The sequence below is a fragment of the Aquarana catesbeiana genome, linkage group LG01, assembly GCF_042186555.1.
Source record: "Aquarana catesbeiana isolate 2022-GZ linkage group LG01, ASM4218655v1, whole genome shotgun sequence".
NCBI lineage: Eukaryota > Metazoa > Chordata > Amphibia > Anura > Ranidae > Aquarana > Aquarana catesbeiana.
In genome coordinates, this window is record NC_133324.1 from 826,746,008 (window position 1) to 826,772,612 (window position 26,605).

General features: G+C 43.0%; 1 protein-coding gene across 1 annotated transcript in view; it reads left to right on the forward strand.

Moving 5' to 3' along the window:
* Positions 1–26,605, forward strand: part of CORIN (corin, serine peptidase) — a 365,126-nt gene that overhangs the window by 246,896 nt on the left and 91,625 nt on the right. The window contains exons 11-13 of the mRNA XM_073608485.1: positions 13,995–14,226; positions 15,707–15,852; positions 17,018–17,125. Of these exons, the coding sequence (XP_073464586.1) occupies positions 13,995–14,226; positions 15,707–15,852; positions 17,018–17,125 (486 nt within the window). The remainder of the gene's footprint in view (positions 1–13,994; positions 14,227–15,706; positions 15,853–17,017; positions 17,126–26,605) is intronic.

Consider the following 26,605-nt stretch of genomic DNA (forward strand, 5'->3'; position numbering starts at 1 on the left):
ATTCCGTCTCATACAGTTCTATGCTCCACACTCCGGTTCGTTGTCAGTGGAAACTGCGGCACACTGATTTGTGTTTCTGACGCGGCAATCATTCCATTTGTCTCATATACCCATCACTCCGATTCAAACCCAGTCGCATCTGCGGCACACCGATTCGTGTCGACTCGTACTAGTCATTCCGTCTCATGCGTTCCAAGCTCCGCAGTCCAGTTCGTTATCAGTCGCAAATTGCAGCACAACGATTCAGGCCTCTGTCATGGCAAATCATTTCATTTGTTACATTTACATTTGCATCTGCAATGCACCGATTCGTACCGTGCTCGTTCTAGTCACTTCATCTCATTTCATTCCATGCTCCACAGTCCGGTTCGTTGTCAGTCGCAATCGCGGCACACCAATTCGTGCCACTGTCATGGCAAACATTTCATTCGTTCATTTCACATACCCTTCACTATGATTCGAATTCAGTCGCATCTGCGACGCACTAGTTCACGTCAACTCGTGTTAGCCATTATTTCCATAGACAGGTTCCCTGTCAGTTGCTATCATGACACACCGATTTGTGCATCTGTCATGGCAAATAATTTCATTTGTTATATTTCACATACCCTTCACTCCGATTCTAATCCAGTCGCATCTGCGGTGCACCGATTGGTACCGGCTCGTTCTAGCCATTTCATCTCATTTCATTCCATGGTCCACAGTCCGGTTCGTTGTCAGACGCATTTGCGACACACTGATTCGTGCCACTGTCATGGCAAACATTTCATTCGTTCATTTCATATACGCTTCAGTACAATTCAAATTCAGTCGCATCTGCGATGCACTAATTCACGTCGACTAGTGTTAGCCAGTGTTATTTCCTGTTCCACAGACAGGTTTGCTGACAGTCACTATCGCGACACACCGATTCGTGCCTCTGTCATGGCAATCATTTTGGTCATTTTGTTTCTAAAAAAAAAAAATAAAAAATTGCTCATTTCAGTTCGTCCTCATTTCATCCCATATTCCACAGTTCGGTTCACTGTCAAGTCACAGTTACGACACACTGATTTGTGCCTCTGTCATGGCAAAACTTTTGGTCATTTCATTTCATATACACCATGCGCCGATCCGAGTCCAGTCTCTTTAGCATCACTCCGATTCGTGATGGCTTAATTTCGCTCATTTAATTTCGCCCTCATTTCATCTCATATTCCACAGTTCGGTTACTGTCAAGTCACAGTTACGGCACCCTGATTCGTGTCACCATCACTTCAATCATTCAGTGGTCTCATTTCGTATATTGTCTCATGTTCTCCTTAGGTCTGGCAGTCGCTTCGTGTTGGGTCATTCGTCCATTTTTGTTTCTTTTATCCCGTCATACACTCTACTGTTGTTTAGTGTCGGTCGCCTCAGCGATGCAATGGTTCACTTTTAAATTCAGGACACTGTATGATTTGTCACGTCATTGACAAACACCCCTCAGTACGGCTCACCCTATGGTCCAGTTTGAATCCAGTTGCAACAAGGCATGTCGATCCACATAGCTTCAGACCAACTGTTCCCAAAGCCGTTTTCCTTCAAATTCCATTCATGGTTTTAAATTTGTTCGTTTAACCATCGTTCACCTCCCGATAAGGTTTCCCTTGCAGCCACTATAAACGCATCTCAAAGTCGCACGACCACTCATTCACCTTCTAATGGCATAAAGCCACTCTCCGTTTTCTGTCTGTCATTTATCCTCTAGGTCAGCCGAGTTCAGGTAGTTCCATCCTGCACCAGGTTAAACGTTATTCCCCCAGGTTCTGGTCGACTAAGCTTTCGACCTCAAAAACCAGGACTTCGCAACTAGGGCACAAGTCAGCCAGAGTCACAGGCCGGCAGCGAAGACCTCACATCTGCCCCTCTGTCACCTCTCTGGTTTCATAGAGCGGCAGCGTGCAGTTTCTCAGGGGATGGACCATCCCCAAGTTAACAGCGGAACTAAGGCGCAGGAGCATGCTCTTCCCCGCTACAGCCAGGAAAGCCGAGCTCTTCAAGCTCCTTCTTCCACCACCAGTGACAGACAAGCCCAGCTCCCAGCAGACGTCTCTTCAGTCCACGTCCTCATCCATTTTTCAGCTTCACATAGAATTTTGTTTGGTATACCTGCCTGCGCCTCATTCTTCCCATATCCCGAGTTTTAATTCCTTCAGAGAAATTCTCCCTGAAATATGCTTCAGTCGACATGGCGATCCAGGCCATTATCAAAATAGGCACAATCGCCTGGCTCTCTAAAGCTGACATATCAGACGCATTTAAGCTTCTACCCATCCAACCGTCCCTCTGGTGCTGGCATGGCATTAAATGGAAAGAGTCATATTACTTCGCCACTAAACTGACCTTCGGCTCTAAAAAACAGCCCGTGGCTCTTTGACACCAGTCCCTCACTTGGATCTTGTCACACCAAGCCCAGTGCCAGATGATCATTTATTGTCTGGACGACTTCCTGCTAATCAAACAGCCCGGTGTGCCCCTAGTAGACCTAGATAGGTCAAGAGTGGTGTTTGGGTATCTCAATGTGCCCATAGCAAAACACAAAGTGGAAGGCCCAGCACACTCTATCACCTTCCTCGGGGTCAACCTTGACACTCGCTCCATACAGGCCAGCCTGCCCCCCCGACGAACTGACCCGTATCAGGTCGGTTCTTCATGACTTTACCTGTGCACAGGGGTGTACTAAGAAATAGCTCCAATTCCTCTTAGGGATGCTCAACTTCGCAATGAAAATTATTCCACAGGGACGATCTTTTATTTCGCGCCTCTTGGTCTTACTCTCTCAAACACAGGACCCCAATCAAATCCTTAGACTAGACACAGCAGCAGTAGCAGATTTGTCTATGTGGGATGAGTTCCTTACTAGTTAGAATGGCATATCCATGTTCATATCATCAGTATCGCCTTTATCACCGCAGGTAGTAACGTATGCCGCAGCCTCCACAGGCTTCGCTGCAATTTTTGCCCATCGTTGGTTTGCAGGACCGCGGCCTCCAGAGATACTCCTAATTCCCGGATTCATCCAGTCTCCCTGATTTTGAACTATACCCAATCCTGGCAGCCGCTCAGGTCTGGGGCCATACCTGGACCGGACAAACGGTGGCCTTCGCCACCGATAACCAGGCCACGGCCGATATCGTTAACAAGGGCAGGTCCAAGTCGCTCCCTGTTATGTCCTTCCTACGCAGGCTCGTACAATTATCCCTGCAGCATCGGTTCAATGCGCACTGCACATACATTTCGGGCAAGGTCGCAACAGATGTACTGTCCCTTTTTAACTTCATTTCATCTTTCAGCAGAAACCCGGAGCTGACCCAACGTCATCTCTTATCCCGCCTTGGTCTCATCTGACATTGGGTTAAAGCAGTACCCTCACAGCACGACCCAGCTCACCAATCAATCCTTATCCCGCAACACACTCAAGGCCCACCACACCGCTTGGAATGCCTTCAGCAAGTTTTCTGGCATCCTGCTCCACGGCAATATTAACAGACACTAAGCACATACTAGCTTTTATTTCATATTGCAACACTCAATTGGCTCTATCACACAACACCATTGGACTATACTTAGCCTGCATCCAACACTTCCTGGCCTTACAGGATCTTACAAAACCATCCTCCTTCGCAACCCATGCGATCCGAGCCATTTCATTCAGAAGCAGCAGCCCAAAGCCAACTCCAAACGCTTGCCCATTACGAGTACCATCTTCAGAGACATGTCGTCCATCCTCTCTCATTCCCCATTTGTCTTTTTTCCCAGCTTGGTCATTCAAGCCGCCATCTACCTGACCTACTACGATTTCTGCGGCCTAAGCGAGTTTACCAGCAATAGCCCTGCCGATCAGGTACTGTGTAGACTTCACCTGGCTCACTTGAAAGCTCATTTCATTCTCCACCTTGCAGTATCCAAAACCCAGCAATCTGACCCCGGAGGTCGACATCCATCTTTTCAAGACAAACAACAGTAAATAACACTAAACCAATAAAGAGCTTTCAACCCTACCTGAATGTTTTTGCCCCCTTTTTTGGTATACCGGGCAGCAGACCAGGGAACACTTCAGGTCCATTTCATGATGTAAGTGTTATGGCACGTATATGTGGTTCACATCCATCCCGGTTGAAGGGCTTCGACCATAAATAAGGAGGCTAGTATGGTGGCCTGAATTTATGGGAGGAGTCCGGGGGGTATTTAAGCAGCCTACTCACCTGTGGTCTTTGACGGTCCCGGTGCACGATACCCCCCCTCCCATTCCCCTTTTCAGGGCATTTCTCAAATTCATTTCTCTCCTCAAACATCTATTACTTATCTTGGGTATGCTCCATTTTTTGATATACTGACCAGCAGACCAGGGCACACTTCAGGTCCATTTCATGATGTAAGTCTTTTGGCACGTTCATGTGGTTCACATCCATCCTGGTTGAAGTGCTTCGACCATAAATAAGAAGGCCAGTATGGTGGCCTGAATTTATGGGAGGAGTCCGGGGGGTATTTAAGCAGCCTACTCACCTGTGGTCTTTGTCGGTTCCGGTGCGCGATAGCCTTCCTCCCATTCCCCTTTTCAGGGCATTTCTCAAATTAATTTCTCTCCTCAAACACCTATTACTTATCTTGGGTATGTCCCATGTTTTGATATACTGACCAGCAGACCAGGGCACACTTCAGGTCCATTTGGCATATGTTCATGTGGTTCACATTCATTCTGGTTGAAGGGCTTCGACTATATATATGTATATATATATGTATATATATATATATATATATATATGTATATATATATATATATATGTATATATATATATATATATGTATATATATATATATATATATATATATATATATATATATATATATATATATATATATATTATACATGTGATTTGGATCCACATTTGTCTTCAGGTTCACTTTGTCCCAGATCAACAGAGAGCTTCTCAATCTCTACAGCAATCATCACAATAAAAAAGAGAAATTTGATAGTGTAATTACTTCAGAACTTCTTATTTTAAATAAAAAGAATTGCACTTACAAGGGTTAGCACATAATTGACATAAACCATATTGCATGTAACTGCCACCAAGCGGGGGAGCCTAAAAGCTGGTCACTAGGTAAACATTTCTCCCACTTGGCTGACGGAGCGATACAGCAGACTAACACATACATCGCTAGCCACGCCACTGATGCGCTTCGTCAGCACAGACTTTGAAAAAGTTTCCCTTTTTTTATTGGGATGATTGTTGTGGAAAATGAGAAGCTCTCTATTGATCCAGGACAAAGTAAACTGAGGAATCTGACTGATGTGGATCCAACGGACTACTTACCTATCTTAAAGTGGTTGTAAACCCCATTTATGAAATTTGAACTAAGCACATATATCTGTAGTGTTTACTTGTCTCTCTCCAAAGCTCTAATGCCCTGTACACATGACCGGTTTTGCCGTCGGAATAAACTCTGAAGGTTTTTCCAATGGAGTTCCGACGGAATTCCACTGAAACTGTCTTGTGTACACACGATCACACCAAAGTCCGATCTTCAAGAACGCGGTAACGTACAGCATGTACGACAGGACTAGAAAAAGGAAGTTCAATAGCCAGTAGCCAATAACTTCCATTTCCTACTTGCTTCAGAGCATGCATCGTTTTTGGTCCGTCGGAACAGCATACAGACGAGCGGTTTTCACGATAGGAATTGGTTCCGTCAGAAATATTTAGAACATGTTCTATTTCTAGGTCCGTCAGAAATTTCGAAAGAAAAAGTCAGATGAGGCATACACACGATTGGAATATACGATGAAAAGCTTCCATCTGACTTTTGCTGTCGGATATTCCACTCGTGTGTACGCGGCATTAGAGTCGTTTCTCTCTGGTGCTTTGTTCCTCTGTTATCAGCATGAGTCACTTCTGAGAAGTTTTCCTGACACATGATATAACATGAGCTGAAAATTTTTGTCGGGGAGGGAGCTTAGAGGGGGATAAGCAGGGAACTTGTCTATTCGGAATACAGCTTTGCATGTTCCTTCATTCTTCTGCATATGTGGAGGGTTACACAGTGTAAGTGCAGACTTTACACCCCTATGTACTACTGAAAGAGGAAAAAAGATTTTTAACAGGATCTGCACTTCTAAAAGGGTGTAGAAAGGGGGATACAGCAGATATATAAGTAAAACTTATGTAGGAGGATTTGTTTCATCCCTGTGTATCATTTGAGGCTATTCTCTTCACTGGGTATATGTGAGGGTTTACAACCACTTTACGCTAGAGAAGCATGGTATTTTGGTGAGTGGTTGTCCAATTTTAGGTGGAGGCACTCTGAGCACTGGATGGTGCACAGTTGTGAAGATTTTGTTTAAAAAAAGATTTTATTTGGACTTCTTTGATTGTAATGTGTAGATACTACACTGGGTGGTATTGTTACTCTGTCAGAAGTACAGTTAAATCACACTTGTTTAATAATAAAAGTAAATAGAACAAACATAGTCAAAACATAGCCAAAGTTCAGTAACCGGAATGGATAGTCAGACAAGCCAGAAAGTCAGGAAGCCAGGGATCAGCATAGTGGAACAGCAAGCAGGATCTGGAGCCAGAAGGAATGTCAGCCAAGCAAGTCTTTAACAGGAACACAGGAGATAGTCTGTGATGTTGACCAAGGCGAAGGCAGAGATCATCTGGGCTGGACGGCTTAAGTAGGCGGGGCTGACGAGCAGGATATCATCACCAGATGAGTCACTGTGGAGAGATAGGAGCTGGCAATTAGCCGACGGCTGAGCGGCCAGCTCAGAGATGGAAGGGCTGAGCCCAGCCCTGACAGTACCCCCTCCTCAATGACCCCTCCCCTTCAGAGGACACCCAGGCTTGAGGGAAAAGCATCTATGGAAATCACGGAGGAGGACAGGGGCATGTACTTCAAGGATGAGACCCAAGAGTGTTCCTCCAGACCATAGCCTTTCCAATGCACCAGGTACTGTATGCGCCCACAGAACCTACGGGAGTCAACAATGGACTGTACTTCATACTCCTCATGGTTCTCAACCTGTACAGGGTGAGGACGTGGCACTGAGGTGGTAAAGCGGTTGCAGACCAAAGGTTTTAGTAAGGAGACATGAAATACATTTGAGATATGCATATTAGAAGGAAGGTCTAATGCGAAAGCCACTGGGTTAATCCTGCGAAGAATACGGAAAGGCCCAATTAACTGAGGTGCGAACTTCAGAGAGGGAACAGGAAGTCGGAGGTTGTGAGATGACAGCCAGACCCTGTCCCCAACCTGGTAGGAAGGCGCAGGCAGGCGTCTGCAGTCAGCATGGAGTCTGTACCTATCATTAGCATGTCGCAAAGCCCCCTGGACTTGTGCCCAAGTGGAATAAAGACCACGGAGATGCTCCTCTAATGCAGGAATACTCTGTGGAACAAAAGAGTCAGGCAACATGGAAGGTTGGAAACCATAGTTCACCATAAACCGGGACAATCAGGAAGCAGAATTCAAGGCACTATTGTGAGCAAACTCCGCCCACGGTAATAGGTCTGACCAGTTGTTATGATGGTCAGAAATATAGCAATGTAGGAATTGCTCCAAGGACTGATTGGCTCGTTCTGCTGCCCCATTAGACTCCGGGTGACATGCAGAGGAGAAAGCAAGCTGAATTCCAATCACCTTGCGTAGCCCATGTAAGCGAAAGATCTCCTGAGCAAAAATGGATAGGCAGCTTCTTAAGTGGAATACAATGAGACATTTTTGGGAACCGGCCAACCACCATAAGGATAACTGTGTTGCCCTGGGAGGTGGGTAACTCCACAATGAAATCCGTAGACAGGTGGGTCCAGGGCCTCTCGTCATTGGGTATGGGTTGTGGGAGGCCCACAGGAAGGTGTTGTGGAGTCTTACTCTGAGCACACACGGAACAGGCAGCTATGAAGGCGGTCACATCAGTACGTAGACTAGGCCACCAGAATTGTTGGGAAATGGCCCAAAAGAATTGATTCCTCCCAGGGTGGCCAGCAGCCTTGGGAGAATGGTAAGTCTGGAGCACGGCAATACAGAGACTCTCTGGGACAAAGCAGCGGTCACAAGGTTTCTCAGGAGGAGCATGGACCTGAGCAGCAAGAATTTTTTCACCCAGAGGAGAAGTGAGACTGGTGCGAACCGTAGCCAGAATACGATCAGGAAGAATCGCAGGAACCGGGACCGACTCCATCTTGGAAGTGGAGGAAAATTGTCGTGACAAAGCATCAGCCCTTACATTCTTAGTACTGGGTAAGAATGAGACAATGTAATTGAAACTTGACAAGAAAAGAGCCCATCATGCCCTTCTGGGAGTGAGGCGTTTAGCTTTAGACAAGAATGTGAGATTCTTATGGTCAGTAAGAATGAGGACCAGCGCAGTGGAACCTTCGAGGAGATGTCTCCATTCTTTCAGGGCTAAAATGATCGCTAACAGCTCTCTGTCACCAATCTTGTACTTGCACTCTACAGGTGACAAATTTTAGAAAAGTAGCCACTAGGTTGCATAGCGCTCTCAGAAGTAGAACGTTGAGACAGAAGGGCGCCAACTCCAGTCTCAGAAGCATCAACCTCAAGTATAAAAGGTAACCTAGGATCAGGATGTGCCAACACAGAAGCAGAAACAAAGGCAGCCTTGAGACTCTCAAAGGCCTTAATGGACTCTGGAGACCACCTCTGTGGGTTACCGTCCTTTCTGGTCATATCAGTCAGGGGCTTGACCAGAGATGAGAAGTTATGAATAAACTTCCAATAATAGTTGGCAAAGCCAAGAAAATGCTGCAGAGGACGTAAACCCACGGGTCAGGGCCAGTGTAGGACTGCTGAAAGTTTCTCTGGGTCCATCGAAAAAACCAGCAGTGGAAATGACATAACCCAGGAATTTAACCTGTCCACGATGGAATTCGCACTTCTCCAATTTACAATAGAGATTGTTCTCTCTTAGTTTCTGAAGCACATGACAGACATCTGTGTGGTGGCTCTCCAGGAACTTGGAAAATATGAGGATATCGTTGAGATAAACCACCACACATAACTGCAACAAATCTCGGAGGACATCGTTAATAAAATCCAGTCAAAAGAGGGGTTGTGCCTCTGTAACCAAGTATAGCCAATAACCAGGGGAAACTTAGGTGAGAAAATAACTTGGAATTGGATTATCTCATGGTGAAGAGCCCCTGTGGCCATGGACAACGGAACAGTCTCATGAGTCACATGGGTAGGCTGTAGAGGTCTCCCATCAAGAGCCTCAATGGCAAGTGGTGTGTCACGCAGCTGCAGCGGAATCGAGTGCTTCGATACAAAGGCAGCATCAATGAACAGGCCTGCAGCCCCATAGTCGATTAGAGCCTGTATCTCGACAGACGACTCAGCCCAAGAAAGGGTGACTGAAACCAGGGGCTTATCCTTCTGGATAACTGGGGACGAAACAACGCCACCTAAGGTCTGTCTGTGACAGGACCTCAAGGTTCTGGTGTCACCTGGATGGGTAGGACAGGACTTCAAAAAGTGACCTGCCTGGCCACAATAAAGGCAAAATCTCTCCCTACTCCTAAGGGTTCTCACATCCGCAAAGAGATGCGTAAAGTCCAAGTGCATGGGTTCACCTTCACTGACCGACTCAGTACCAGGAGACATGGGAGGTGAGGGAGGCAAGGGTGGGACTGCAAAGCTCAGAGACAAATGTACAGGAGGCTTCCGCAAGCGCTACTTATAAAAGAGTATTTCTGGAGTCAATGAGGATGGCAAACATGATCAACATCTCCAGCTCAGTGGGTATATCTCAGGCTGCTATCTCATCCTTGATGGTATCCGAGAGACCAAGCTGCCCCAAGCAACCTCTGCTGCCAGAGTACGTAATTCAATGGCGTAATCGGTAACAGTTCTCGTACTATGTTTGATGGACATGATGCACTTGGCAGCAGAAGCGGAGCGCGCAGGAACGTCAAATACCCTTTTAAAAGAAGCCACAAACTCAGGGTAACTCAAGACAACAGGTTTTTTTACGTCTCCCATAGAGGGATTGCCCAGGCCAAGGCTCTCTCAGAAAGCAAAGATATCACAAAACCTACTTTGCTTCTGTCCGGGGGAAACGCCTGGGGCAGCATCTCAAAGTTTATCTCAACCTGGTTGAGAAACCCTCTGCATTGGATTGGATCGCCCGCAAATCGCTGGGAAAGCAGAGCAGAACCAGACATACCTCTTATAGAGGTAATACTCGAGGCGGGTGCCTGCACAGAGACTGGAGCAGCAGCAGGGATGGTCTGCAACACAGGTTGTACGGGAGCAGCCACAGTGGGAGATTCCAGGTGAGCCGTGTGACTCAGGAGCAATTGTAACGCCATGGCAAACTGATCCATTCGGTGATCCTGCTCATCCAATCTGGAAAATATATTACGAACAAGTGGATTGACTGCATCTTCTGAATTCATGGCCTTTTCCTACTGTCAGAAGCCATGAATCAAACTGAGACAGAGGTACAGTTAAATCACACTTGTTTAATAGTAAAAGTAAATAGAACAAACGTAGTCAAAACTTAGCCAAAGTTCGGTAACCGGAACGGATAGTCAGACAAGCCAGAAAGTCAGGAAGCCAGGGATCAGCGTAGTGGATCAGGATCAGCGTAGCAAGCAGGATCTGGAGCCAGAAGGAATGTCAGCCAAGCAAGTCTTTAACAGGAACGCAGGAGAAAGTCTCTGTGATGTTGACCAAGTCGAAGGCTGAGATCATGTGGGCTGGATGGCTTAAATAGGCAGGACTGACGAGCAGGATATCATCAACAGGTGAGTCACTGTGGAGAGATAGGAGCTGGCAATTAGCCGACAGCTGAGCGGCCAGCTCATAGAAGGAAGGGCTGAGCCCAGCCCTGACACACTCTTTTCCCGAGAGGATCTGACATCTTATGGTTTTTGTTTAAGGTGAATCACAGGGTGTAGTATTTATACTTTTTTATGTTTATTTATATGTATAGTGTTGAAATTGGGTTTATATTACACAGCGCTGCATTGTGATTTAGTATTCACTGAGAGTTTCTACTTATAACATGTTTACTGTGTTATACCAAATTACTTTCCTTCCCCCTCTTCACAATTTTTTGGTTTCTTTAGTGACTCTGCCTACTTTTTTACATTTGCTGGTTTCCATTGGTGATTGGATGACAGAAAAATGGTTACTGAAAACTCCTAGACCAGATTGTGACTTCCAGGCATTCAGGGGTTGTCGCACAGGTTACTTCTAAAGAGAAGCAATGCACTCAAGGAGGATTTAATAAAAACTGATGATAACAAATAAGGAAGAATCCCCCCTCCCTCCCCTTCTGAGTATTCTTAAATATATTAAGCTTACCTAAAAAAGAATTTCTGTACAAATATTCATCAAGTGGCCTACCTAGTGCTATGCAGTCTAAGGCCCCTTTCACACAGGGTGGACTCCGTTGAGATCAGCAGGGGATCTGTCCGCTGATCAGAGCAGAGTGTGCGAAGGAGGAATCCATGTCTGCTTAGTTTATTCAGAGTAGACATGCACAGAGCCCACCTTGCTCTATAGGCAGTCAGGAGTAAACAGACTCCACTGTCCATTTACACTTGACTGCTGTCCGATCCGCCTAGACAGAAGAAGGCAGATCCCCTTAATTTTTTTTTAAGTGGACCAGATAGGACAAGAAGTAGGCAGGTGTAAATGGACACAAGTCCATTTACACCTGCCGGTCCATAGGGGTGAATGGACTGTCCGATCTGGTCCACAGGTCTGACAGGTGGACCTGATCGGACCATTCATGTGAAAAGGGCCTAACTTAACCCTTTCATGACTAAGCCTATCTTTGAAATTTGGTGTTTACAAGTTAAAATCCGTATTTTTTGCTAGAAAATTACTTAGAGTTCCCAAACATTATATATATATTTTTTAGCAGAGAATCTAGAGAATAAAATGGCGATTGTTGCAATATTTTTTATCACACGGTATTTGTGTAGCGGTGTTTTAAACGCGAATTTTTGGAAAAGGGACACTTTCATGAATTTTAAAAAATCCAAACAGTAAAGTTACCCCAATTTTTTTGTATAATGTGAAAGATGATGTTACGCCGAGTAAATAGATACCAAACATGTAACCCCTTTATAATTGCACGCACTCGTGGAATGGCGACAAACTACGGTACCTATGAATTTCCATAGGCAATGCTTTAAAATTTTTTTACGGTTACCAGGTTTGAGTTACAGAGGAGGTCTAGGGCTAGAATTATTGCTCTCGCTCTGATGATCGTGGTGATACCTCAAATGTGTGATTTGAACACCATTTACATATGCGAGCGCGACTTCCGTATGCGTTATCTTCGCTGCGCAAGCTCGCGGGGACAGGGGCACTTTAAAAATTTTTATTTTTTTTTATTTCTTTTTTACTTTATAAATTGTGTTTTAAAAAAAAAATTTTTTTTTTTACTTTTATTGCTGTCACAAGGAATGTAAACATCCCTTGTGACAGTAATAGGTGGTGACAGGTACTCTTTATGGAGGGATGGGGAGTCTAAAAGACCCCCCATCCCTCCTTTACACTTCAAAGTATTCAGATCGCAGAAAACGGCGATTTTGAATACTGTGTACTTTTTTAAATTCGGCGCCATTGGCAGCCGAGTAAACGGGAAGTGACGTCATGATGTCGCTTCCGCGTTTACAACGAGAAGGCTGGAACGCAAGCCGCCCAAAGCTTCGTTTCAGCCCGCCCCCAGCCGCCGAAGGCACACGATCAGACACCGGGCCTCCCGATCGCACGGGAGGCCCGGTAACAGCGGCGGGAGGCGGCGGGAGGGGGGGATGTCCCTTCCCGCTCCTCCGGTATAACAACCGAGCGGCTTTTAGCCGCATCGGTTGTTATACTCGGGTAGCCGATCGCCCGCTGTAAACAACGGTACCGGGATGATGCCTGCAGCTGCGGGCATCATCCCGGTATAACCCCGGAAAGCCGAGTACGCATATCTGCGTACGCTCGGCGGGAAGGGGTTTTAAAGTGAAGCTGTGGCCAGGATATGGATATTCAAGTGGTGAATAAGCTTTGAAGCACTTATCACTGAAGCTACAGACATTGTGGAACAATTAATTATAAAAGTTCACGGCAGAAGCACTAAAGTCAGGTTCTAGTCTGTTTTTGGCAACTTTATCTCCCTCTTGCCTCCTTTCTGCATTCGAGAGATTCACAGCCCTCTAAACACAAAGCACCTTCTTCCCCTTGACAGTACCTGCTCTGGAGAGGCTGGGAGGCTGCAAAGTCATTGGTGGGCTGCTAAGACGCATTCTAGAACTCAACTTTAGTGCATCTGTTGTTAAATCTGAGAATTGTTTCACAGTGCTTGCAGCTACAGAGGCCAGTGAGGTCTTGTTTAAAAAAAAAAAAAACTCATTTACTGCTTAAGAATATGCCAGTGCTTAAATGCCCATTGCAAGGCCACTGGTTCTCTTTAAAAAAGGCCAGTTCACAATTCCAGACCCTGCACATGTTTGGTCAAACACCATAGTCTTAGCAGAGCAGGTTGCAAGTGGTGTGCCAATAGCACAATTAAGTCTGTTTGGACAGCTATGGGGATCTACATTCCAAGTATGTGTCACATATTACAAACATGCTCAGGTGCACTTTTCATTTAAAGAGACACTCTCACCTTCCCCATGCAGGGCAAAGTGACAGTGTCTTTACAAAAGGCATCCCCAACCTCCCTTACTTGAATTTCCTCACAGTTCCTTGCTCCTCAGCAGCCAAAGCTGAAATTGACTGTGATCTAGGGGAGAAGTTACATCACTTCTGTGGTCATGTGACAGTGCCCAGGCCAAGCAAAATATAAGATCTTAAAAATAACCTTTATTCCAGGCATTTAGGAACTAAACATTTATTGTGCTGTATTAGTGAAGTTGACTTAGTCTTTTTCCTTTGGAACTATATTGTTATTTATCAAGACCATTTTTTTCCTTTTCTTTTTCACCTTGCTAAAACTTTAGGTCAATGTGAACCAATAACTCTGGAGCTGTGTATGAATCTCCCCTATAATCATACACATTTCCCAAATTACCTTGGCCACAGGACTCAGAAAGAAGCCTCCATAAGCTGGGAGTCCTCTCTGTTTCCAGCTCTGGTTCAGACCAACTGCTACAAGTACCTTATGTACTTTGCTTGCACTATCCTGGTACCAAAGTGTGAACTCGAGTCAAACCAGCGGATACCACCCTGCAGGTGATGATGCCCTTTAACAATAATGTTTCAGTGTTTGAATGTATTGTACCTAATATTTGGGGGTAAGATAGAGCCTCCTGTTATCCCATGTTATGAGACTCCTTCCATTAAGTATCATGTCATACAAGCATGGTACCCCTGTCCCACACTTACCCTATTATATAATCCAACCCAGCCAAAATGTTTCATATTGCTATGTTCCCAAAATAATGAAACTCTGACAGAGATTTAACTCTTCCCAATTAAAAAATATTTTTTTTGTGAAATTGAGCTTTAGGAGGAATTTGCTCCCATTTTTGGTGTACCAAAAAAAGTAAACGTTTGTAATATTTCACCTAGACCCTTATCCATGCATGTAGCCTGGCTGGCCAGGAAAAAGAGGGAAGCAAGCTTGGACCTCCTCCCACGTGCTGGAAAAGTACCTAGTGTATGCGTGTGTTTATTTTAAAGTACCCCTGTATTTATTCTCCTGGGAGGGTGGATATTTCAGATAAAGTGGGATTCTAGATTCCATTATAAGTTCACCACATATATTACCCCCATATCCTTCTTGGGGCATTGAATGTGAGGCAGAGGGCCTTAATCCTTAACAATGGGACAAAGTGCCTTGCAAGTGGGAGACACTTTGCTGCCCTTCCCTTAAAAGATACCCCCAATGTTTAAAGGTATGTGGCCTAGTCTGGTACAGAAAGGGAGGGACACATATTTCTTTCCTAATCTCCTAGGCCACGTGCCTGGATAAGCGTCTATAGTGTAATTTTAGGGGCACCCCACACCACCCTGCCCCCCCCCCCAACACAAACATACATTTTTTAATGTGCGCTGTCACTTTTAAAGGACAATTTTGCACTGTTTTGTAATGCAACATGTGGCTTAAAGACATCCAGCAAGCATGTTATTTAAAGGATTTGTGTGTTTTCAATGTTGCCACTAAGCCGCATGAACAATATTAGAAAAAAAAGATTTGCATGTGTTCCATGCCAGTTCCCAGCTCCTCATGCCCTTTTTTCAACAACAGCTTGTTGGTCTTAAAAATGGTCAGAAAAAATAATTAGATTTAGCTACCATAGACTTGGGGTTTAGTACTAAGTTTGGGGTTTGTGGACTTCATGCTGGGTTTGGTGAGCCTAGCAAGATCGACTCCATGCTAATGAGCACATATGAGGTTCATTGGAGGCAGTGGGTATCTGAGGACACAACTGCATTGAGGCGCAAGGATCAAGCTGGTACAAGTAACCTTGGAGTGAATGATTTATAGAGGAATGATTTAAGAGGGACAACTGATCAATCTGTAATGAAAAGACTCCTGCCACATCACAACACAAATACAGGGTTGTCTCATTTTCTTTATAAAAAGTCCTTTCAACAGTGCATGGAGAAACTTGTCATGACCACATTACATACATTTTTTTTTTTACACAGGAGCTAGTGTTATGAAGGAATGTAAATGCTCAATGTGCATCTATTTATGCCTTCCCAGATCACTTTGTGAGCATTCGAAAGAGCGATGTGAAACTGTATTGGGTATTGTTGGACTACAATGGCCAGAGGACACAGACTGCAGTCAGTTTCCTGATGAGAAGTCAGATAATCAGACTTGTCTTATGCCTGATGAGGATGTAGAAGGTACATTTTAATTTTCAAATATTGTGGCATATATTTGGAAGTATGCATTTGGGTACGTTTCCTGTCTGCCATATTGTGTTAAAACAAAGCAAAAGAATGTTAAGTAATAAGCTCATTGTTATGCATTATACAAATAACCCATGTTAGTTACATGGGTGCAAAAAATCCCATTTTAGAGAGAGCACTCAATTTAAAGATGTAGCATTCCCAATACAACACTGATATGAACAAGATGAGTGAATATAAATAAAAAGTAACACATACATTACATAGTGTATACAGTATGTTTAATAAATCTCTTTATTATCAATAAACTAATATACAGACAAAAGCATATATCGAAAAATGTCATTTGGGTTGCTATAAGATTGATCTGGATTGTAGTTTAGCTAAGTACACATGGGTGCTATAAAGTGTTGTAAGGTTTTTTTTGTTTCTTTTTCGGGGGGTCTGTGTCCCATTAATAGACTAGCCCCTTCCCTACCTGTTCCAGGTCATTACTGTGGTATGAATTGAGGGAAAATCCAAAGTGGGAACACAGACATCAGTAATAAGCCCAAAGAGGTTATAGTTTTTCTCTTATCTAATTAATAAAAACTAGGACCACAGACAGCAAAAAATACCTGACAGGAGTTCTAGCCATTCCTTACTGTATCCAGAACTATAAATAAAAGGGTTCTTTATAAATTCACTGTAATCATGCCTCAAGGTAAAGATGGACATGTAAATATCATTGCATATACCTTCACCAGTAATGGTCTGCGTGGCAGGGGGATGTTTTAAAGAGATTCTGTGTAAAGCAAGTGTGTAGCGAGCCCTTCAAACTAATGTGATTTTGAGATGTCCACAACACTAAGCAGACATCCGAAAGGTATGGTAAGAAGTTATTTGTGTACTAGGCCTTTTTTCTTATTAGGTTTAGACCAGCAATAAATTGCTAAGGACACAACACCCTCTAATTTTTTGCCGGTTTCCTTAGTGACAATCTGTTTGTGAAGGCAGGGAATCAAAGTAATCAGCTTCCTAAATCATATTTATTATCCTTATGTGCTAAACTTTAATGAGTAGTGTAAACCGGGAAATTGAATTGCTACAGTGACACAGCTGGAATCTTTCAAAAATAGCAATGCTCCTTGTGATTTAATCTTATCTTCTGTTCCTTTAGAATGTTCACCCAGTCATTTCAAGTGCCTCTCTGGCCGCTGTATCTTGGCATCCAGGAGATGTGATGGAGAGGCGGACTGCGAAGATGACAGTGATGAAGCAAACTGTGGTATGTAACAACCTGACTGCATGGACCGTATTTGGGCATCTGACTGTCAAAATAGACATCTTGTGATAAAAGATGTTTCAGTATACAAGGCTCACTCCACATAATATGTAGAGACATACGTGTTACATACAACAAGTCTGCTACCTGTTCCTGTACTCCTGAACACACCATTTGCCTCTGGAAGTGGAGCTATATCCTTGACCACAGCATTTGCTGGTGATAGAGGATCTATATTCCTGAGCACCATGGTAGTGGACCTATATGCTTGAGCACAGCATTTGCCTATGGTAGTGGAGCTATACACCTGAGCACAGCATTTGCCTATGGTAGTGGAGCTATACACCTGAGCACAGCATTTGCCTATGGTATTGGAGCTTTACACCTGAGCACAGCTTTTGTCTATGGTAGTGGAGTTTTACACCTGAGCACAGCTTTTGTCTATGGTAGTGGAGCTTTACACCTGAGCACAGCATTTGCCTATAGTAGTGGAGCTTTACACCTGAGTACAGCTTTTGTCTATGGTAGTGGAGCTTTACACCTGAGCACAGCTTTTGTCTATGGTAGTGGAGCTTTACACCTGAGCACATCATTTGTCTATGGTAGTGGAGCTTTACACCTGAGCACAGCTTTTGTCTATGGTACTGGATCTTTACACCTGAGCACAGCATTTGCCTATGGTAGTGGAGCTATACACCTGAGCACAGCTTTTTTCTGTGGTAGTGGAGCTTTACACCTGAGCACAGCTTTTGTCTATGGTAGTGGAGCTTTACACCTGAGCACAGCATTTGCCTATGGTAGTGGAGCTTTACACCTGAGCAAAGATTTTGTCTGTGGTAGTGGAGTGTTACACCTGAGCACAGCATTTGCCTATGGTAGTGGAGCTTTACACCTGAGCACAGCTTTTGTCTGTGGTAGTGGAGCTTTACACCTGAGCAAAGCGTTTTTCTGTAGTAGTGGAGCTTTACACCTGAGCACAGCATTTGCCTATGGTAGTGGAGCTATACACCTGAGCACAGCTTTTTTCTGTGGTAGTGGAGCTTTACACCTGAAGACGGCATGTGCCTATGGTAGTGGAGCTATATACCTGAGCGCAGCTTTTGCGCATGGTAGTGGAGCTTTACACCTGAGCACAGCATTTGCCTATGGTAGTGGAGCTTTACACCTGGGTACAGCTTTTGTCTGTAGTAGTGGAGCTTTACACCTGAGCACAGCATATGCCTATGGTAGTGGAGCTATACACCTGAGCACAGCTTTTGTCTGTGGTAGTGGAGTTATACGCCCAAGAATAGCATTTTGTCTGTGCCAGTAAATCTATACTCCTGTGCACTGTGATAGTGGATCTATACTCACAAGTACTATGGTAGTGGAGCTATATGACTGAAGACAGCTTTTTTCTGTGGTAGTGGAGTTACCACAAACAAAAAGAACAGCATTTTGCCTGAGAACAGCATTTTGACTGTGGCAATGAATCTATACTCCTGAGCACAGTTGTAGTGGAGCTATGTGCTTGACCACAGCATTTGCCTATGGTAGTGGATCTATACTCCTGAGCACTGTGTTAGTCGATCTATACTTCTGAGCACTGTCACAGTGGGGCTACCTATGTGTCTGGGCACAGAATTTGCCTGTGGTAGTGAATTTATACTGCTGAGCATTGTGGTAGTGGAGCTTTACGACCGAACACAACATTTGCCGTAGTCAAGCTATGATACATCTGAGCACAGCTTTTGCCTGTGGCAGTGGATCTATACTGCTGAGCACCATGGTAGTGGAGCTCTATGCCTGAGCACAGCATTTGCCTGTGGTAGTATATCTATATTCCTGAGCACAGCATTTGCCTGTGGTAGTATATATATATAATCCTGAGCACAGCATTTGCCTGTGGTAGTATATCTATATTCCTGAGCACAGCATTTGCCTGTGGTAGTATATATATAATCCTGAGCACAGCATTTGCCTGTGGTAGTATATATATAATCCTGAGCACTGCATTATCCTGTGGTAGTATATCCATACTCCTGAGCACAGCATTTGCCTGTGGTAGTATATCTATATCCCTGAGCACAGCATTTGCCTGTGGTAGTTTATATATAATCCTGAGCACAGCATTTGCCTGTGGTAGTATATATATAATCCTGAGCACTTGCATTTGCCTGTGGTAGTATATATATATAATCCTGAGCACTGTATTTGCCTGTGGTAGTATATCCATACTCCTGAGCACAGCATTTGCCTGTGGTAGGGTATCTTTACTCCTGAGCACAGCATTTGCCTGTGGTAGGGTATCTTTACTCCTGAGCACAGCATTTGCCTTTGGTAGTGGAACTATACTCATGAGCATACTTTTTGCACTAGTTATAGAGCTGTGTTCCTAAACACAGGATTTGTGGGTGATAGTATATTTATACTCCTGAGCACAGTCTTTGCCTGTGGTAGCATATGTATACTCCAGTCTTTGCATGTGGTAGTGGAGCTATACTTATGAGCATAGCTTTTACCCTGGTTATAAAGTGTTTATGGGTGGTAGCAGATCTATACTCCTGAGTACAGCATTTACCAGTGGTAGTTGAGCTCTATACATGAGCAGACATAAAATGTAAAGAGATATTTAATGAATGTGCTGGTCTCATGGTGCTCCTTAGCACCTGAGATGCTTGTGCCTACAGATTCTCTTATCTCGGTAGAGATTGAGGTGTGAATGGTTGCTATGGGCAACATTTCATTGTCCTTTTCACAGCAGCCCATTTGGTAACCAAAGCTTTCCTCAACAAACTTAGTTTACAGAATAAAAACGTAATGAAGTGACTGGTACAATTGAACTTGCTAAAGGCTTATGCACAAGAACTATTTGGCTACTTCTTCATAGAAAATGTATTTATTTTAGAAATAGTATTTTGAATTTATTTTGTTGGGTGAGTGGCAGCCAGTGGAAAGATTGACAGAGAGGGGTAGCAGACACTGAACGGTTGGTAAGGTGGATGAGTCTGGCAGCAGCATTCATGATGGACTGAAGGGGGGATAGACTATGTAAAGGTAATCCCATGAGGAGGGGGTTGCAGTGATCGAGGCGAGAGATAACTAGGGAGTGAACTAGAAGCTTTGTGGTGTCATTAGTTAGGAAGGGGCATATTCTGGAAATGTTGTAGAGGCGGCAAGATTTGGACAGTGATTGCATGTGGGGCCAAAATGAGAGTTCAGAGTCCAGGATTACACCTAGAACTTTGGCATGTGGGGACAGGCTGATAGTAGTGCTATTGATCTTGATAGAGAAATCAGGGGAAGAGGCACATGAAGAAAGAAAAATGAGCTTGGTTTTATGATAGATTGAGTTTGAGGAAGTGGTGTGACATCCAGGCTAATATGTATGTTAGTAAATAAGTGATACGTGAATAGACTGAAGGAGTGAGCTGAGGGGTAGAGAGATAGATTTGGGTGTCGTCAGCGTAGAAATTTATCAGAAGCCATGGCAGGCTATCAGCTGTCCCAGGAAGTAGGTGTAAATAGAGAATAAGAGAGGTCCAAGGACAGAACCTTGGGGGGACCCGAAAGAGAAAGGGAGAAGAGAGGAGGAAGTAGAATTGTAAGTAACAATGAAGGTGTGGTTGGATAAGTAGGATGAGAACCAGCAAATAGTACAGTCATGGAGACCAAAGGCATGGAGTTTTTTGAGAACGAGGGGGTGGTCCACTGTGTCAAAGGCAGCAGAGAGGTCAAGGAGTAGAAGTACAGAATAGTGTCCATTGGATATAGCTGTTAGCAGATTGTGAGTTTTAGGAGAGCGGTTTCCGTGGAGTGTTGAGGGAGGGATCCTGACTGAAGGGGATCAAGAAAGCTATTCTCTGCAAGGTGGACGCTCAGTCGGTTGTAGACCAGACGTTCAAGGAGTTTGGATAAAAAGGGGAGCAAGGAGATGGGGTGTAGATTGTTAAGATGTGTGGGGTCAATTGAGGGCTTTTTAAGTATGGGGGGTGACTAGTTCAGGTTTTAGAATGTTGGGGAACATACCAGAAGAGAAGTACAGCAGTCAACCTACAGATCAACTTTTGTATAACAGCCCTGTCAGATTTTCCCAGACAAATCAGTGCTGCCAGCTATACCCATTCTGATAAGTGTGTAAGTCTCCTCACTGTCAGAATACAATAGCACAGCACGGGGAGGATTTCCTCATCCACCTCAAATGTGAGTCATTTTTTTTTATTCAACCAGCTAGTTAAAAAAAAAGACTCATTTATGGCCCGCCTTTGAGTGCTAATGACAACTTGAGTTTGTCTATTTAAGGAAGTCCTCTAAGATTTTTATAAATAATTTGCACTCTAAACCAAAACTTGGAAAGGTGCAATAAGCAAAAGTACACGCATTAGTTAAACATCTTTTTATTGGAGATGTAATAATTATCACAAAATATATGATTCCTTCTTGTTACTTCTTCCTTCTCTCTTTCCTTCCTTCACACCACAACTCCCCAACATAATTTTTCTTTTTTTTTTTCCTGTCCTCTCCTTACTCTACCCAACTCTTCTTTTTTACTGTGCTGTTTGCTGTTCTTGTTTTGTATAATTGGTAAAATGAGCTCTGCCAGTTATCAGAGCTCTGTCGACCCACCCTGGTTTAATTGAGATCATGAGGAAATTGTTCTTCTAAGTTTACAATTTTATCTTCTTCATAGAGGTCAGTGATTATGTAATTGGTCTGTTTTGTGCTGGAAGTCTCACGACTTTTGTGTACTAATTTGTGTTTACAATGCCATGCATCTGGTATGATTGTCACATAGCTGATCTGCTGAATGCTTCTTTTTTTATTGGCTCTGTATCTGAGAGTTTTTAAAAAAATAAAGGTCATAATTAAAAAAAAAAAAAAATATATATATATATATCTATCTATAGATATAGAGATATCTATATATTTATTTATTTCAGGTACTTATATAGCGCCGTCAATTTACGCAGCGCTTTACATATATATATTATACATTCACATCAGTCCCTATACCCTCAAGGAGCTTACAATCTAAGGTCCCTAACTCACATTCATACCTATACTAGGGCCGATTTAGACAGGATCCAATTAACCTACCAGCATGTCTTTGGAGTGTGGGAGGAAACCGGAGTACCCGGAGGAAACCCACGCAGACACAGGGAGAACATGCAAACTCCAGGCAGGTAGTGTCGTGGTCGGGATTCGAACCAGCGACCCTTCTTACTGCTAGGCGAGAGTGCTACCCACTGCGTCACTGTGCTGCCCATATATCTATAGATATAGATATATCTATATCTATAGATATAGATATATCTATATCTATAGATATATAGATATATCTATATATCTATAGATATATAGATATATCTATATATCTATAGATATATATATATATATATATATATATATATATATATATATACATATCTATATCTATATCTATCTATAGATATAGATATATGTATATATCTATATCTATAGATATAGATGTATATATATCTATATATAGATATAGATATATCTACAGTTGCAATAAAAAGTATGTGAACCCTTTTGGAATGATATGGATTTCTGCACAAATTAGTCATAAAATGTGATCTGATCTTCATCTAAGTCACAACAATAGACAATCACAGTCTGCTTAAACTAATAACACACAAAGAATTAAATGTTACCATGTTTTTATTGAACACAATAACTTCAACCAAACGTTTCCTGTAGTTGCAGATCAGACGTGCACAACGGTCAAGAGTAATTCTTGACCATTCCTCTTTACAGAACTGTTTCAGTTCAGCAATATTCTTGGGATGTCTGGTGTGAATCGCTTTCTAGAAATCAGATCACATTTTATGACCAATTTGTGCAGAAATCCATATCATTCCAAAAGGGTTCACATACTTTTTATTGCAACTGTATATATATAGATATAAATATCTATATATATATCGTATCCGTAACACTATATGCTTTTGTTATCAGTAGGTATTGGAAAGATAGCAGACAAATGGCAATCACTCCCCGTTCTGAGGCGAAGGGATTAACCCATACTGAGCCTGTTGTAAAAAATAGATAAAACAACCAGCATTAAAACCCTGTATATAAATGGTTTTAAAAATGGATAATAAATCAATAAGCAATTAATCAAACAAAAATTATATATATACAGTACATAGAGAATCCAGGAAAATTATAATATCAATGAACTACTTAATAGTCTATTATAGAAATTTGTAAGATATTATCAAAACATATTTAATATCCCTAGATGACACAAACATGAACCTTTATATCAAATAAACAAATGTAGATCGAAGTCAGAGTTCAAGCCCCTAGGAATAAGGGTATCTAAAGGATGGCTCCATTCTTCTTCTTGTTTTTTAAAATTTAATTCACAATCTCCCCCTCGTCTGTTTTTCTTTACCTCATTAATTACCATATATTTTAATTGTAAAACTGAGTGTCCTTCTTCGACAAAGTGCCTAGCCAGAGGCAACAGAGTCAATTTATACCTAACAGAGTGTTATGTCTGGCAATTCGATCTTTCACCTTCTGGGTTGTCTCACCCACATAGAGTAAACCGCAAGGACATTTAATAATGTACAGTATCTCACAAAAGTGAGTACGCCCCTCACATTTTTGTAAATATTTTATTATATCTTTTCATCTGACAACACTGAAGAAATGACACTTTGCTACAATGTAAAGTAGCGTGTACAGCTTGTATAACAGTGTAAATTTGCTGTCCCCTCAACATGACTCAACACACAGCCATTAATGTCTAAACTGCTGGCAACAAAAGTGAGTACACCCCTAAGTGAAAATGTCCAAATTGGGCCCAAAGTGTCAATATTTTGTGTGGCCACCATTATTTTCCAGCACTGCCTTAACCCTCTTGGGAATGGAGTTCACCAGAGCTTCACGGGTTGCCACTGGAGTCCTCTTCCCCTCCTCCATGAGGACATCACGGAGCTGGTGGATGTTAGAGACCTTGCGCTCCTCTACCCCACAGATGCTCAATAGGGTTTAGGTCTGGAGACATGCTTGACCAGTCCATCACCTTTACCCTCAGCTTCTTTATCAAGGCAATGGTCGTCTTGGAGGTATGCTTGGGGTCGTTATCATGTTGGAATACTGCCCTGTGGCCCAGTCTCCGAAGGGAGGGGGATCATGCTCTGCTTCAGTATGTCACAGTACATGTTGGCATTCATGGTTCCCTCAATGAACTGTAGCTCCCCAGTGCCAGCAGCATTCATGCAGCCCCAGACCATGACTCTCTCACCACCATGCTTGACTGTAGGCAATACACACTTGTCTTTGTACTCCTCACCTGGTCGCCGCCACACACGCTTGACACCATCTGAACCAAATATGTTTATCTTGGTCTCATCAGACCACAGGACATGGTTCCAGTAATCCATGTCCTTAGTCTGCTTGTCTTCAGCAAATTGTTTGCGGGCTTTCTTGTTCATCATCTTTAGAAGAGGCTTCCTTCTGGGACGACAGCCATGCAGACCAATTTGATGCAGTGTGCGGAGTATGGTCTGAGCACTGACAGGCTGACCCCCCACCCCTTCAACCTCTGCAGCAATGCTGACAGCACTTATACGTCTAGTTTCCAAAGACAACCTATGGATATGATGCTGAACACGTGCACTCAACTTCTTTGGTCGAACATGGCGAGGCCTGTTCCGAGTGGAACCTGTTAAACAGGTGTATGGTCTTGGCTATCGTGCTGCAGCTCAGTTTCAGGGTCCTGGCATTCTTCTTATAGCCTAGGCCATCTTTATGTAGAGCAACAATTCTTTTTTTCAGATCCTCAGAGAGTTCTCTGCCATGAGGTGCCATGTTGAACTTCCAGTGACCAGTGTGAGAGAGTGAGAGCAATAACACCAAATTTATCAAGCCTGCTCTCCATTCACACCTGAGACCTTGTAACACTAACGAGTTACATAACAACGGGGAGGAAAAATGTCTAATTAGACCCAATTTGGACATTTTCACTTAGGGGTGTACTTACATTTTTGCAGGCGGTTAAGACATTAATGGCTGTGTGTTGAATTATTTTGAGGGTACAGCAAATTTACACTGTTATACAAGCTGTACACTCTCTACTTTACATTGTATCAAAGTGTCATTTCTTCATTGTTGTAAATAAAATATTTACAACAATGTAAGATAACAATTGTGAGATGCTGTATATATGGTACATTGTTTCCTATTGATACACATATTTGATCATCCTGTAGACATACAGAGACCTTTCACTTTTAGTGCTGCACATATCTTTAAAACTTTGCTGTCCAACCTTATCTCTTGCTGTGCTGGCTGCTTTACATATTTTGGGTTGTCAGCGCAGTATTTCTTTCTCTTTTTTTTATAAATTATTCACTATTCGGTTCACATGTACCCTTAAAGATGTAACAAGGAAGGAAATCTGTTCTTTACTCCATATAGTATTGAATTTTAAACTAGGTAATAGATCATTAATGTAGGTATGGAACAACTTTAGAGTCTCATAGGTATATATATATATATATATATATATATATATATATATACACAGTCAGGTCCATAAATATTGGGACATCAACACAATTCTAATCTTTTTGGCTTCAGAATTTCAGCTTTAATTTGAGGGTATTTACATCCAAATCAGGTGAATGGTGTAGGAATTACAACAGTTTGTATATGTGCCTCCCGCTTTTTAAGGGACCAAAAGTAATGGGACAATTGGCTGCTCAGCTGTTCCATGGCCAGGTGTGTGTTATTCTCTCATTATCCCATTTACAAGGAGCAGATAAAAGGTCCAGAGTTCATTTCAAGTGTGCTATTTGGAATCTATTGCTGTCAATATGAGATCTAAAGAGCTGTCACTATCAGTGAAGCAAGCCATCATTAGGCTGAAAAAACAAAACAAACTCATCAGAGAGATTGCAAAAACATTAGGTGTGGCCAAATCAACTGTTTGGAACATCCTTAAAAAGAAAGAACGCATCGGTGAGCTCAGCAACACCAAAAGACCTGGAAGACCACGGAAAACAACTGTGGTGGATGACCGAAGAATTCTTTCCCTGGTGAAGAAAACACCCTTCACAACAGTTGGCCAGATCAAGAACACTCTCCAGGAGGTAGGTGTATGTGTGTCAAAGTCAACAATCAAGAGAAGACTTCACCAGAGTGAATACAGAGGGTTCACCACAAGAAGTAAACCATCGGTGAGCCTCAAAAACAGGAAGGCCAGATTAGAGTTTGCCAAACAACATCTAAAAAAGCCTTCACAGTTCTGGAACAACATCCTATGGACAGATGAGTACCAAAGTAACGGGAAGAGAAGATTATGGAGAAGGAAAGGAATTGCTCAAGATCCAAAGCATACCACCTCATCAGTGAAGCATGGTGGTGGTAGTGTCATGGCGTGGGCATGAATGGCTGCCAATGGAACTGGTTCTCTTGTATTTATTGATGGTGTGACTGCTGGCAAAAGCGGCAGGATGAATTCTATAG